At 33.7% G+C, this 16,324-nt stretch overlaps 1 protein-coding gene across 5 annotated transcripts in view; it reads right to left on the bottom strand.

The window, feature by feature from the left end:
* Nucleotides 1-4,768: 4,768 nt before the first annotated feature.
* The window catches only part of ROBO1 (roundabout guidance receptor 1), a 376,938-nt gene continuing 365,382 nt past the window's right edge, over nucleotides 4,769-16,324 (bottom strand). For 3 of the 5 annotated variants that reach the window (XM_011356421.2, XM_011356423.2, XM_023528477.1), the window contains 3 exons: nucleotides 14,239-14,547; nucleotides 8,151-8,347; nucleotides 4,769-6,446 (listed from right to left, as the gene is read on the bottom strand). In XM_011356421.2, the coding sequence (XP_011354723.1) occupies nucleotides 6,432-6,446; nucleotides 8,151-8,347; nucleotides 14,239-14,547 (521 nt within the window). In that variant the 3' untranslated portion in view covers nucleotides 4,769-6,431. The remainder of the gene's footprint in view (nucleotides 6,447-8,150; nucleotides 8,348-14,238; nucleotides 14,548-16,324) is intronic. The other 2 variants (XM_011356422.2, XM_011356425.2) reach the window with 1 other exon arrangement.

Raw genomic sequence — 16,324 nt, 5'->3', positions numbered from 1 at the left:
GCTTTTCGGAGGAGCTAGTAGAGTTCCCTCTGGAGGCACCCAGGCCTACTTGATAGGACCGACATTGATTTCTCCTCCCATTTCCTGGGATTACCTCCAAAATAAACTGTTTGCACCCAAGTCTTTATCTCAGATTCTTTTGGGGGAATGTAAATTATCATTGAAAATGATAAAGGTACAGATTTCATGTAGCTATGAAGGATAGTGACTTTTTAATCTAAAGAAAAAAAAAAGTATTAATGATTCTCTACCTCAGTGTAGATACTAATGTCATGCTTATATTGCCGTATAGAAAGTTAACTTAGCAATTATCCTTTGAATGCTTTTTTAACATCTTGCTGATTCCCTTATTAATGAAATAAATGAAGTTTGAAACATGCTCACTGCCTTGTTTACCTGAGACATATATATATTTTTTTAACAGCAAGCAATAAAAATCACAACATGACTGTTGCCTGGCTGAAAGTGCTTTAAAGATTCTTCTTACTATAAGATTCTTTCCAGTTTCAGAAATATTACAATAAAACTTATACTTGATTTGTTAGGGTAGTGGTTTTCAACTTTTTTTTTCTAACATAAAATTACTTGAGATTGTTTCCAAAATGCCAGTCATTAAGCCTTTCCAACTGGGATTCTGATTTAGTAGGATCAGGACAGGAATCGGAAATTAACATTTATAACCAGAAGACAGATATCCATGGACAACACTTTGAGAAATGGGCTTAATGCCTCTGCAGAACAAATATCTTTGAAAATATATTTTAAATACCCGTATGAAGATTAATAAACAGAATCTCATTTAAATTGGAGTTGGAAGGGCCTGTAGGGGGCGCTTTCCCAAACCACCACTCATGGTCAATTACCCTATACAGTTTTTACCATCTACAACAGGAAAATGTTGTTCTACTCTAGTCCTTCAGCAGGAGGATTTTATCACCCCACAACCACTCAGCAAGTGAAAAACCATTACAATTTAGCCAATGAAAAGCCACTGCACTTCAATTTCTGTTTCCTCCAATGAACTGCTTGTTCACAACAGCTCCTCTGAACTTCCCCTTTCCTCTATAAAAGGACATTTCTTTCCTTTGTTTTCTGGACTTGCATGTGGTTCACCATTAGAAGGGATGTCTGGAATTGCAACTCTTTTTCTCAAATAAGCTCATTTTGCTAGAGAAATATCTAGCTATCTGTTGTCTCCCCTTTCACATTCAAAGCAGAATAATGAAAAGAAATAAATACAAAGAACGTAACTTTCTAAACTACTTTAATAACACTCTAAGTTAACTACTTAGCAATTAGTACTAATTAGTTTGTTCTGACAAATAACAAGAAATTCTAGTGAAAAAGGATTATCTACTTTTTGAAAAATAAAGCAATATTTGTTTTCTCATGCAGCCTTTGAAAGAAACATCTAAAAAAGGTTCAGGATTAGATTAAAAGTTGATTTACTAAGTCAATAATTTTATGTATTTGTATTCCTAATGTGAGCACATCTTTTATTTTAAACTCGTTTAATTTCTTACATTCCATTTTCATATAGTCTACATTTTTGTTGTGTAGTAATTTCTTTAAACCACTAAATTCAGACTTTTACAGCTGACACATAAGTGTTAAGCAAACAGTTCAGTTTCCAGTGTTGACATGTCTTTGTAGTGTTATTTGAATATTTCATGTTTTGTCATTTTATAAAAATGAGGAAATAACAAAAATGAAAATGTTATGGTTAGGGTAGAGATGGCAATCATTTAATGTGTTACAGAAAAAATGTGACCTTAATAAGAGGACACTGGACTTTGCAGGTGGAGTATGTTCATATACGGAAAAAATAAAATTGCGGAGCAGTACCGTAATAGAAACTAAGTTTAGGGATCCAAACATAGAAGGTCCTTAAGACTCTTGGTTGAGAGCCTTGTTACAGACCCCTTTATGAAAAACAAAAGAATATAACGTCTGTATCTCTCTAGAAAAACTTTCCTAAAACTTTTTTTAATACTAAAGTGACCTTTACACTCTCATGTTCAATATTCAATTTACATGGTTATCAAATCTGTTCTTTCAACATTTAAATTTCTCTCTGCTAAAATCTCTTGAAATAATCTGAGAAAACTAGAACAAGAAAAAAATATATTACTATTTTTAAAGGTTAATCTCTGCTTTTAATGTTTTTTAATTGTATCTTTTCATAACAAGATAATATTTTTTTTTAAAAAAATAACAGACATTGCACATCTTAAAAGCTATTTGCTGCTATCCCACCCTACTTCAGGTAGCTAAGAGCATTTTCTATACACACCGCCCTCAAATGGTTACCAGAGAAATGAAAAGGGATGGTTATCACAAAAAGCAATTGAACACTTATTTGGGGTTTCAAAATAGATTTTCATAATCTGTAGCAGAAAGAAGACTGAGTTGCAAGAGCTAAGGTCTTGCAAACCAAAGACTGAGACACGAGAAATACGCAAGATAGTTTCTCTCCTTCCTTTCTTCTATCCTTCTCTCCCTTCCTCCCTCCTATTCTCTCTCTCTCTCTCCTCTCTCTGTCTCTCTCCCTCTCTCTTTAGCCCTCCCTTTCCATCTCACTGGGGAGAGGACATTAAATATAAGGTCAGAGAATTAAATATACTAAGTGTGTCCTTGAGGTTTCTAATTCTTTTGTCCTCCCATTTTCTGGTCAGGTAAGGCTTGAGGAATCTCAAACCAAAGTGAGCTATTCAGCACTTTCTACTTCAGTAGGTATTTCCCAATAAATATCAAACACTATCTACATATATCAACTCATTTAATCCCAATAACCTTGTAAAGTAGATATTATTCTCACCATTTTGTGATTAAGTTACAGATTAAGTAATTTTCCCATGGTTATACAGCTAATAATTTGAGGAGCCAAGATTCAAGCATAGGTCATCTGGATCTAGAATCAAGGCTTGTTTCTTCTAAACTGCAAAAGTAGTTTGCACATAGCCCACGCATAGCCCAATTGTGATGAGCAGTTTAGGAGACATAGTGACATATTGTGAGATCCTAAGGAAGGTCATCCACATCCAAGTCTTCAGAGCCTCAGCATGGCACAGAAGAACATACAAAACTCCCATTCCTGCTCCTTACACCCAAATCTACATTGAAGGGCTTAGGAATATCAAGAAAGGGTCAGTGGATAATAATGGGCATTAAAATTGGGGAGAGGAAGATGCAGAGTAAATATTCTGACAAATGGAGACCATTGGAAACAGTGGTAATGCCAAAAGCCCCTACTACCTGACGCCATCCTTCTATACATGAAGACAGCCTCTGAAAATTAGATAGCACCCTGTAGAAAGGGGAGAGGAAAATGTAGGCTCTATATCAGAAATAACTATAAAAGTCAGACATGATTGAATTTACCTGGAACTAAGATGGTCTTTTCTGCCACTAGGCAGAACAGTAGCTCAAAATAGACATTAAGTTATTGAGACCTCAGGTGACATGATTGTACACCTGAATGGTGAAATATGTGTTAAAAATACCATATTACCACCCATCGTGTGGCCTTCAGGAATTCAAAAGCAAAGAAACAAACAAAAACACCAAGAATTTATTACAAGATTAGGTATTTCACAGTGAATTTTACTCACCAGATATGGAACCACCCCCATCCTTGTACCACAATTATTTTTTTAAACTCTTTGCAAGTTTTTGGGAACAAACTATATGTGAAAAGTGAGCATAGTAAGTGTGCAATGATTTCAGTCTATAAATACAATATCTTGTTTTGGGGGTTTACAGAATCCATGTCATATATATTAATGCACTAAATCATGACAATAGCTCCATGAGGTAGGTATTATTGAATTTACAGGTAAAGTACCTGAGACTTAGAGGTTAAGTAACATGTCCAAGGAAACATAGCTCATGACAAAACTGAGAATCAAACCCAGGCCCTCTAATACACATAAGTTTTATGCATATCACATACCACAAATAAAGAGACTAACTTATTTATATTCAACTCATCAAGGGAAAGAGAAAAACTAGGCCATTCAACATGTCTTACCAATTTTTTCCTTGAAATAACTTGAAAACTGATTTCTTGACTGATAGACTCATTAATCTCTAAGTAAATACTGGTGATTACTTCATTTTTTTTTAAGACTAGATTCCAAATTACATCCCCTTTTATTGCCCCCCAATTTTCCAGATTTTCAACTTGTGATCAACTCAAAATTTAGCAATGTATATGTCACAGGAAAAAAACATTCACTAGGTTCTACTGCTCTCGACACTTTTAAGACATGATGCCCATCTTATGCCTCCAAAGTCGAACACTTGAATATGCTGACTTCAATGAACAATAATGTGCAACCTGGTATGTGATAGGTATTGCATTGTTAAAATGTGACATGAATATGTAACAAGAAAGCAGATAGTTACTGATAAATATTTTGGATTTGTATAATTTTCTTATTGACAAAATGTAAACGGCCCAAACTTTACAAATCCTAATTATTTCAGAAATAGGTTGACTAAAATTCAGCTACACATACATGAATATATCCTTACTATCAAAAACTTCCTCTGATCAAATGACTTTTAGGTTTTGATTTATCTTACATCTTTAATTTCAGTGGAGTAAAATGAGCATTTTTCCTTACTAGGAAAACCTGGTTGTTCATAAAACAGAATATTTACTCATCTGAAAATATAGTGGTGAAATGTTAAGACAGCACAACTTGTGATTAAATGGAATAAATTTGATCACACAATGAAAAAAAGAAATCAACGCAAGAAAGAATGATGTATTTGAGAACATTTTTAATAAATAATGTGACAAAATTACTTTTCTGATTATTGGATTCTCAGTATGCAAAATTATGGCTAAAAATAAGAGGCTTCTTACATGAACATAATGAAAACATTAATCACATGGATTGTTTCCTTAGTACTGCATACCCTTTCTATGTAACTTTCAAATTATCTAAGTGAACACATTTAGTTTTTGGTGAACACCAGCTTTTTTTGTGGTTCAATTTTGTTTGGATTTGTTTTCCAGTGGGGTCAGGCCTGATACCTGTGTAGAAATAAATGTACACTTTTTTTTTCTTCAAATAGCACCAATTATCAAGTCTGTGAAATTTATATAACAACAAAAAGGATCGTAAAAATCTAAAGTCGGTGGGCATCATTTGGCAATTCAAAGCGAGTAATGCCTCTATTTGAGCTTATAAGTAAATCTTGTAAGTTTCATCATTGGCCACAACAAACTTAAATCTTTTTTTTCTTTAAGTCCAGAAAAAGTAAGAACCATTGGGTTTATGGCCCACAATAATGAACGCACATTACTTCACCATCTGTCATCATTCAAATATTCCAAATACAAACATAGAGCATTAACGAAACAGGTTAAAAATGCTTCTCAACATTTTTTTCAATAAGACAAAACAGGTTAATAGTTACAATGGTTTACAAATAAAGTTTAGTGATTGTGCTTTTAAAACCAAAAAAAAAAAAAAAAGATTAAAAACAGTGCATTACAAAAAACAAAAATCAAACTTCCTTAAGTGGCACTTCTGAAAGTTGAACTGACACTACCAGAAGAAATTTAGGCCAGTTAAGACAGGGATGTCCTTATTCAATTGGTCATTAAAAACATCCATTTGTTTGTAATATGCATTTATATTTGCTTTTTGATTGAAAAATAGAACAAGGTTTTTGCTAGGCTTAATTATGACAATGACTAGACAACCAGAGATCCAACTGGCTTATCCCTACGTATTCAAAAGAACATTTCCAATAAGAATATAGTTCAGTGATTGAAATGAAGACAAAATAAAGTACCACCAGGGGTTGCAAAGAGTATATATTTACAATGTATCTACTCCATTGAAATTGTGGTTGTTCTGCATTTGCTGTATTTTTATTTTTTTTCCCAGCAGAGAGTGGTATGAAAGACTGATTTTAAAATCATGTAAAAATGAAGTATGTTTTAATTTGCATTAGCGGTTTGTTATAGAAAGATTATATCTTGAGAGCCCTTGGCATGAGGTTGATTAATCAACTTTGTATCTTTGATCAATATTTTGCAATAAATTGGCTTGGTATATAAGCAGTGCAATGCCATATCTCAGGGGCAAAATGCAAAAGAACTGTTCTGTTCTCTCCTGCTAGCTGATGACTGAAGCAAGAAGTCAAATACTTTCCTTGTTGGAAGTAAGGTGTAATGGTTTGTTCCAAGAGCAAGGGGAATAGGGAGGTTCCTTATAGGGATAGGGATCAAACAGCAACAATAAAACCTCAATAAAATTTTTTAAAAATGGTATTCCAATAAGAGGAATAAAAACGACAATTTCTACACTCCGATTGCACTGAACATTTTATCTGGTGTCATGTGTCATCAGACATGAGGCATCCTGAGTGATAATTTTCACATTAGATCTCATATGCCTCTCTGGTTGTCTTCAGCTTTCAGTTTCCTGGAAGAGATAAGTTATTGTTAAATTTGAAAATAAATCGTAGAGTGGCTTATATTTATATTTATATATATTTATGTTTTTATTCTTATAGTTCGTGTTTCTTCATTCATTCACTAGTATACATTGGAAAGTACTCATGGTAACTAATTGATTTGTCATCTTTAGTTCGTTCTGATAGTAAATCCAGTGTTCTCTGACAAGTACCAAACTGTACTTATGTCCACATAGTGTCTCTGTGTTCGGGGGGTGTGGTACAAAGGAGAGGAGCAGTAGTACGCCTACTTCTCTACTACCCCCAGGCCCAGCTTAACAATTATAGCTCAATTTTAATTAGTTTTAGGTATTAGAGTTATCTGTATACTTATCTACATTCATCTCCTGAAATGGATCTTCTACCAAAAACAAAATAATACAAAAACAAACAAAAAACACTTGAAAAATAAATTCTGGAACAGTATTTGTAGAAAGAAAGCCTTCTTATTCCAAACCTCAAAATCCAAATACATTGGGCATTTTAGAAAATTTAGATATAATTACTTATACTTTTTCATCTATTATAAACTCATTTAACAACCTACTTGTGATTCACAAAACATTCTTGAATAACACAAGTGTGAACTGTGTGGGTCCACTTATACTCAGATTGTTTTTTTTTTTTCAATAAATACGGTAAATGTATTTTCTCATCCTTTTCTCATCCTTTTCTTAAAAACATGCTTTCTCTGTCTTAATTCATTGTTAAGAATATAGTATACAATATATATAAAACATAAAATATGTGTTAATTGATTGACTGTTATTGGTAACAGTCTTAATTCTCTGTCTTAATTCATTGTTAAGAATATAGTATACAATATATATAAAACATAAAATATGTGTTAATTGATTGACTGTTATTGGTAAAGCTTCCAGTCAATAGTAGGCTATTAGTAGCTAAGTTTTGGGCGAGTTCAAAGTATTACATGGATTTTCGACTGATTTGGGGTGGGGGAAGGGAGGTCAGAGCACTTAATCCCTGTTTTGTTCAAGAGTCAACTATATTTGTAAGAAAAAAAAAGTCCTTGACTTGTTTTCTTATGAAATAGAAAAAACGCAATCTTAAAAACTGAAAGTAATTTTAAATATTATATGATTTATTGTCAACTCTATCTGGTTTCATTATCTATAGATTCCAACAAAGGAGTATATCTTTGATTCACGAAACATTCTCCTCCATCTGGGAAGATCAGTGTCCAGAATAGGGTTCCCATTTTCAGAAGACTGAAGGTGGATGATAGTTGGTCAAATCACATGGATTAACCCCAGTGATAAATAGGGTGACAACACAGCTAGAACACCCTCATTCACATCAAATAACTGCCACATTACTGGGTTTTTATAGCATACTACAACACTATGAATTATAATTATTTAGATCAATAGTTCTTATTTTCTAACAACATATTTGTCATATAAATTTCTTATATGAATATCTGCAAATAAATATCAACCCTAGATCTAAAAGGAAACTGCTATTACCATTTAAAACTGTGGAACACATTTTAAGAAAATCATTATATTTTCAGAATTACAGTTTCTGACATCACTGACATTAGAGTTTGTGATAAAATAATAACATTTCTGTAGACTGATGGATGTTCCTAACCTTGAGGCTGATATAATAACTAGTCTAATGTTTAGAAACTTAAAAAGAATTATAGATACCTCTAATTCTTCATTATTATCTTCTCCTCTTTCATATGCTCCAAGAACTTGCATTTCTGCAATATTTCTTCGACCTACATTTCCTTGTTCCCTTTGTCTGCTTCCTGATCCTCTTGATGACATTGAGCTTGAAGAACTAGGATCTCTGGGATTATTGGATGTCGGAAAAGTAGGTCTACAGTAAGGTAGAATATCCTCTGTGTAATGAAATATAACAAGTGTATATGAACACCATTATACATGTTCATTGTATCTCTCATATCTATAATGCTGAATGGGGATGCATCAATGTTTTTCAGAAATAAATGAGGACGTTTTATAACAATAATGAATAAGGCATCACAGGCTTTTGAAAACGAAAATAACAAACCTTGTTTTCCTAGTAGTGGCTGGGATTCCACTCATAAGCTCTTATCTACCTTAAACTCACTTGGGACCAACATCATCAAAAGAGTGAAACCAAATCTGCAATCAGACTTGGCTTCCAGTTCTGTCCTTCACTATGTGATCTCTGATTATTTTAGGCTTTAGTTTTCTCTTTTCTAAAGAAGTGACATCTACACCAGAAGAGCTTTTAACGTTGATATAAAAACAGAAGAGATAGCGAAATCCCTATGTAAACCATGAAAGATTATTATAAGGCATTGATAGAAACAAAGCCCAGTCTCCTTGAACCAGGAAAACAGAGCCAAGCTCTAGTTCACTTTCCAGACACCAAGATGTCAACCTCCGTTTCAACATCATATTCACATTGTACAATCCTCAATCTCAGAAGCCTGCCTTTGTTGCCTGCTTCAAAAGCAAGCCACTCCAGTTAACTGCTGTCACCTACATTTCTATCTTTGTACTGCTTTAAATTTGATGCTTGTTCTGTTGATACATCCTCCAACTGCTCGCTTCTCTCCAAAACCTGTCCACTCTACCCAATGGACACTAAACACATAAAAACCCAACTCTTCTACATACAGTTTTGTTCTCCTCCCCTAAGTGCTTCTTCTATAATTCACATTGTCTGAATGAAATCTGGATTCCACCAAAGTTCTCTCCAGTGGAAGGAAGAAGGCTTGTCTCTAGCTCAGTAATATCAGCCCTAAATCACTGTTCCCACACTCTTGTGCCAAAACATTCTCTCCCTATTTATATACCTATTTGGTCCTCCTTGATGGCACCATTCTCATTCCATTCTCTGCATCACAACTTTTACTCCTAATCCAGACTTCTGACTTGCTGAGGTTTCACAATCCATGAAGACCACTCCTCCTGCTTCACAGCACTTGATCTCCTGTAAACTTCATCTTCTGTCCCTGTTTCATCAATCTTTTTTTCTATATTGACTTTAGTTTTTTTACAAACTACAATATAATAAAATATCTCTCTTGCTAAAAACTTTCCCCTTAAGCTTATGCTCTATATGAATCAATATCTTATTTCTCTCCTCACTGTTCAGCCAAGCTTCTTGAAAAATAATTTGGACTCAATATTGTTAAATGCAACTCTCATTCATTCTATATCCCAGTGAAATCTACTTATGCCCACATTAGTACAATGAAGCAGAAAATTCATTGTTGACTTTGATAATGTTAACCATGTTTCAGTCCTTTTATCTCTAGACTTCTCACTGCTCCTAATCCGGAAACTATTATCAATTTAAACATTACTACTTTCTTAGCTCTGTGGTCTTCCTTCATGCCTGACCAGTCTTCTGTGTGTTCTTCTTATGCAGTGTCTTTTATATATTGATATATAAATCCTGTAGGTTTCTACTTTTAGCCGTGTGTGTGTGTGTGTGTGTGTGTCTGTGTGTGTGTATTCCTGTCACCCCCACACTCACTCTCTCTGGATGACTGCATCCACTCTCACAGATTGTAACCTCTTCTAGAATACCACTGTCATGAGAACAGGTTTTTTTTTTTTTCTGATTTTTGTACTGATGTACTTCCAGCTTGACATACAGTAAGTCATCTATTCAAGTTTTAAGTGAATAGATAAATGGCTTTAACTATAATTTATCATGATGAATAATTAATTTATATTTCCAACTCTTGAACTATGCCCTAAATTTTAGGCTCCTATAACTAGCCTAACTGAACACTTCTTCTTGAGTGTCCCTCAAATTCAGCATGTCTAACATTGACTTCATCATGCCACTCCCTGAGACTTGCCCCCGCTCTGTATTCCCTATTCTAGCTAATGAAATCACTAATCATTAAGATACGAAAAATAGAAAAATAGAAAACTGGAATTGTTGTAGACTTTTCCTTCCCTTCCCATATCCTCTTAAATGTACCTTTTCCACACATTTAAATATGCAACAAGTAAGGCTGATTTTAACTCTATAACGTTTCTTTAATTTTCCCCTCTCACTAATCCCTGCTGCCATAGCCTGATTTATATTCTCTATATTTCTTGTCTAGGGGTTATAAATATTTCCTAACAGGTCTCCAAGAACTACATTCCTCTATGACTTAAGCTTACATTTACCTCGAGTTTCATCTCTAACCACCTTTACCAAATTTCTTATAGTCTCCTCAATGTACCTTGAAGCTTTTCATGCTGACTTTCTCTGCCCGAACAATCTATCCACTCTTCTTACTCAAGCTAAATTCCATTCATCCAGAATACTCAGTTTATGTGTCATTTCTGCCAGGAAAGATCAAGAAGTCTTTCTTTACATTAAATTTCCCACAAGACTGGGATAACTGTCCCTTCCCCGGACTCTCAAGTATCATGACATGATTAAACATTATACCAAATATGAATATATATGTGAAACTGTCTCTCTCTCTGACTATAAGCTTCTTAAAGCCAAGGCTCATGCGCACATAAAAATTCCAAGATTCGTACAATGCTTAATAACACAGTAGATGTTTGATATAGGTAGAAATACATTGAACTAATTGAAGTATATGTCAGCAAAAAGATCAGACATTCTAGTCTATAAGACCACTCTCTTTAATTAAAAAAAAAATGTTTCACATGTAAATCAGGGTGTCTCTTTCATTATAAATAATGTAAATTGAATAATGAAGGTGATTATTTCAGCAATGCACAGAAATTGTAATTCAATGATACATACACACAGTATTATGATTCAAATAAGACTTTGGGAAAGCAGGACATATACAATAATAACTGGCCAGTGTACATCAGTGCTTTCCATGGAATTAGGTTCATTATTTCTGGATTAAGGGTTACCGTCTTAGTTCTTGAGTTAGAAATATTTTTATAATGCAAAATACAACTTGTTAGATTTCTGAATATTAATAAAAATAATTTCATCTCTCTGTTCTAATTCTGCATATACCAAGATCTTTCCAGGTTTGTAAAAGTATTTCCTAAAGTAACCCACCTACTTTGGAGGGAGCTTGCTTGTGACTACCAAATTGGTCCATACTTTCAGCCAGATATTAACCTCATAATTTACATCATGACATTTTATTTATGAATCTCTGCTTGAAGTATAGCCATCATGAGTCAAAAATTCAGATAATCTTCGGCTTAACTGATAAAAATAAGCTGTTTTTAAAACTTGATAATGCAGTGATGTCACTAAGTATTTTGTGGTCACGTAGTGGAGATACCTGCCTGAAATGCACAGCTTTACTCATCGGTTCACTGCTGAGTCCATGACTGGGTCGGGTTTCTGTCAGAGAACAATGTGAAACTGTCCTCTATATTGAAAGGAAGTTGCTAATAACCAGGTGCCCATAAAAAAACAGAACAATAGATTGATATCTGATTTTACCAAAATATATCTATTAAAATAGAGTAGTAAAGTGCTCTTAAAGCCTTCTATGATTCATTTCCCTATTACTCTTTCCTGACTCTTTCATCGATCTTTTTCTTGTACCTCTTCCTCCTAAATGGTTTCTTCTCTTTAGTCTATAATCATGTTCAAACACTCTATCTTAAAACATTTCCACAGATTTTACCTTCCAGTCAAACTCTATCCCAACCTCTTTTTCTCTTTTTGGCCTTCTGAAAAGAATTTATGCTTATCACCTCCTTTTCACAATTTTCATTCACTTTCACATCCCACACAGTTTGTCTTTTATTCTGACTACTGTACTAAAAATAGTTCTTTTAAATATCACCCATAAACAACGTTTTGCAAATTTTTTGTGTCTCCCGCTACTCTCACCACTGGCCACCATTCACATCCAACTTCTCTTGATGTGGTATTTCATATTTCTTCCTATCTTAAAATTTCCTCCTACATTCTTTCTAGGATACTATTCTCTCTAGTTTGGATATCTTGATAATTTTATATCTCTGGGTGGATCCATCTCAGTTTCCATTATAGAATGTTGTTCCTTTGCCTAATCTTTTAATATAATTATCCTTGATGATTGATGTGCTGAAGCTAGCTCACGTGTTCTCATTGACATCTCTTCTCAACTTCACATTCACTGACTTCATATTAGCAGCCTGAAACCAGACATTTTGGTAGTAATTATACAACAGAGGTAAGCAAATGGCTACAAATTGGGGTTTTGCCTTGTTTTCTTCCTAGAGAATCGATTGCTAAACATTAACCAGTATATCAATGCTGATAATTTAGCTTTTTTAATTCATATAATTTCACCTCTGTGTGATGGTTCTAAAATCTACTATTTGCAACCTTTCCTCTGATGTTTAAACTTAGTTCTCTAAATTCTTACTGATTCTCTTCATATCTGTGTTCATGTCAGCATCTTAATTCATTCAAAACTGAAATTATTTTCCCCAAGATATCTATTATTTTCCCTGTTTGGTCCACATTAGTTAATACAATTGTGTTCCACTAGTCATATAGGACCATCTAATTAACATTTGAATAACTTTTTTTTACTCCATTATTTCAATTTACTTTTCTACATTCGATTAATCTCTAAGTCCTACTGGGTCTGTCTTTGAAACATCTGTGTATTCTGTTCTCTCTTCTTCATTTGCACAACTGTTTTAATTTAGTGCTTTCATATTTTATACCTAGATTATTTTGTTAATGTTCTGATACCTTCATCTACCTGATTCCAGTCTCTTCCCTAACTATAGAGTGTTATTTATTATTTTTCTACAACATAAATCTGATTTTTTTCAATTACAATTGACATTCAATATTATTTTATATTAGTTCCATGTGTACAACATAGTGGTTAGACATTTATATAATTTACAAAGTGATCTCCCCAATTAATCTAGTACCCACCTGGCACTATACATAGTTGCTACAATATTAATGACTACATTCTCTATGCTGTACTTTACATCTCCATGACTATTTTGTAACTACCAATTTGTATTTCTTAATGCCTTCATTTTTTTTCACCCAGCTCCCCAATACTCCTACCCTCTGGCAACCATCAATTTGTTTTCTGCATCTAAGACTCTGTTTCTGTTTTGTTTGAGTCCACATGTTAAGTGAAATCATATGGTATTTTTCTTCCTTAGTCTGACTTATTTCACTTAGCATAATACCCTCTGGGTCCATTTGTGTTGCCTCAAATGGTAAGATTTCATTCTTTTTCATGGCTGAGTAATATTCCACTGTATAAATGTATCACATCTTCTTTATCCAATTGTCTGTTGATGGGAACACAAATCTGATTTTGTCATTTCTTGGTCAAAATTATTTGCTGGCTCACCGCTGCTTATATGATAAAATCTCAAACTCTTTAGAATAATATTCCTGGCCTTCTCAATCAGATCCAACCACCTTTCTAGTTTTATTTTTTATCATGTGTCTCTGGCCCCAAACATCCTATTCACCAGCCAACTAGAAATCAGTTTCACACTTTCATGTTTTTTCTCTACTTATTTCCTTTATTTGCTGTTCCCTTCTCCTTGTTTAACCTGTTGAAATCACGTTTTCTTTTAAAATACAACTCAAGTAGCATCTCTCTAAGGAAGTCTTATATAATATTGTGTATTAGAATTAATTGTATAAAAATTATTTGGGTACATGCCTGTCCCCCCATTAGAGAGAAAATTTCTAAATCTTACTACTTTTCATATTGCCCTAGAGAACCTAACAGCGTATGAATCTAACAGCACACGTTGCAAATATACGTTCAATCTATATTCATTTGCTACTTGAATAAATCAGTACCTTGAATGAGATGAGTCTTTGCTGGTGGAAGGTCTCGTTTTGCTGCCTTGTTTCCTCGTCCTTTCCCATCATTTTGCTGTTCCTGTGCTTCTCTGGATTCACTTGGATTTGTTCGCATATCAGCAACTTGTCTTCCATCCAATAGTTCTCTCCCCTTGTAATTGCCTCCTTTTCTATCTGAAGATCTGTCTGTTCTTGATTCTATACAAGGGAGTTTTGGCACCATTACAGGTCGTACCTCCAGCTGTGCCTTGGATTGGACAGTGGGTGACTTTATCGCAGGTGGTGGCACAGGAGGAGGAGGAAGATCTAAAAAGAAATATATAAAATGCTGTAAAAGTCTGCCATTTTATAAAATCACCAAATATTAGAATTATTGGAGTCAAATTCATCTGCGACTAGAACAACTGAAAGCAATCAAGGAATAGGAAGACCAATAATTTTAATGTACTCATTGTTATCTAACACAGAAATATTGAATCATAGAGCTGATACTTACAGGTTATCTAGTCTTGGGATAGATGATATGGGCATAAGTGCTGTAACTTTCCCTCTCTCAACCCTGGCAGACCTTCCTAATTGATTTTGCCCATAATGTTTCTGGTCCCAGATGCATGCTCTTACTCATTCGGTTACCACTTCAAATTGATTGAGGATGGCACTTGAGTTGAGATCTATTTGCTATCTCTAATCTAGTCTAAATCTTTTCTCAATTTGTAGACAGGGAAACTCAACCACACAGAATTTAAATTATTTTACAATCTCAAAATTAGATATGATCAGAACCGGGACTAATGCTATTATATTCTTAATTTCCGTCTCAGTGTTCTTTACACTATTTCACTCTATCACCTGTTTATAATCTACCATTCATTGATGGTAACTCTCCACTTTGTATATGCAACCAGATGTTTTAAACCAGATAATCAATGATGTAAAATTAAGTGAATTTCATCTATTCATATATATGTAGTTATATATTAACATATTATATATACCAGAACATTGCATATAATTCAATTTCTTATATATTGTAAACATACCTAAAGATATTTTTAAAAAGTAAGCATAAAATTTGATATCTAGAAAATGTATTTTAAGTGGTGTTATCTTTTCAAATGACTCCTGTGGGTCGGGGGGATGATTCCTATGTACACTCTAGGGAAGAGAAATATGTATCCTTATGATAGCTGGTAAGTTAGTAGAAGAACATGAGTAGATTCTAGTTTTAGGTTGTTCTGGCTGTAGTATAGAGAATGGCTTAAAAGAAAAGACTTAAATCCAGGAGGCCAAGAGGTTGTTGTAATAGCTCGTGTAAATAATGACAGAGGCTATAACAGTACTGATGGCTGTTCAGATAGAGAATAGTTATCTTTGAGAGATTAAGGAAGAAAAATCAATATTATTTAATGATGAAAAATCAATATTATTCCCAGTAAGCAAGGGAAAGGAACAAAAATCTAAGATTACTTCTAGGATTTTTTCCATAGTTGACTAGGTAGATGAGAAAAACATCACTGAAGATAAAGAATGCAGGGATGAGGAAGAGATAGTTTGTGAAAAAACACTGTAAGTTCAATGTTAGAAAACTGAATAGGAGAAGCCTTTGAAATATCCAGATAGAGATGTCCAGTAGGTGGCTGGCTATACACGGAATCTGAATTTCAAGAGAGGTCAAAAACAGAGATTTGGGACTTATCAGCATAGTTACATTTATTTATTTTTTTTAGTCATGACTTTAGAAATGGTAATGTTTTCACATTGAGAGAGTAATGTCTATGTGATAGAATAAATCAACTAAAAAGACATTTATAAAACCTCAACTAAATGCTTAGTATTATAAAATCAATCAAGATTTTAAACAAAAAATACACATTTACATGGTAAAAAATTCAGTCTGTAAAAACTCGAAAGTATAACCCTTCATACCTCCCCTCTTTCATTTCAAATCCTCAATATTGATTGTGCAGAGATAATCAGTTTAGTTTTCTATAGATCATTCCAGAAATTATTTATTCACATAGAGCAAGGCTACCAAGTCAAATAACTCCAGGGAGCACCATTCGCATCAGGAACTATGTAAAAT

This window comes from Pteropus vampyrus, unplaced genomic scaffold (genome assembly GCF_000151845.1).
Source record: "Pteropus vampyrus isolate Shadow unplaced genomic scaffold, Pvam_2.0 Scaffold26, whole genome shotgun sequence".
NCBI lineage: Eukaryota > Metazoa > Chordata > Mammalia > Chiroptera > Pteropodidae > Pteropus > Pteropus vampyrus.
Note: the sequence above shows the minus strand (reverse complement) of the source record. Positions and strands in the feature narration are given on the sequence as shown.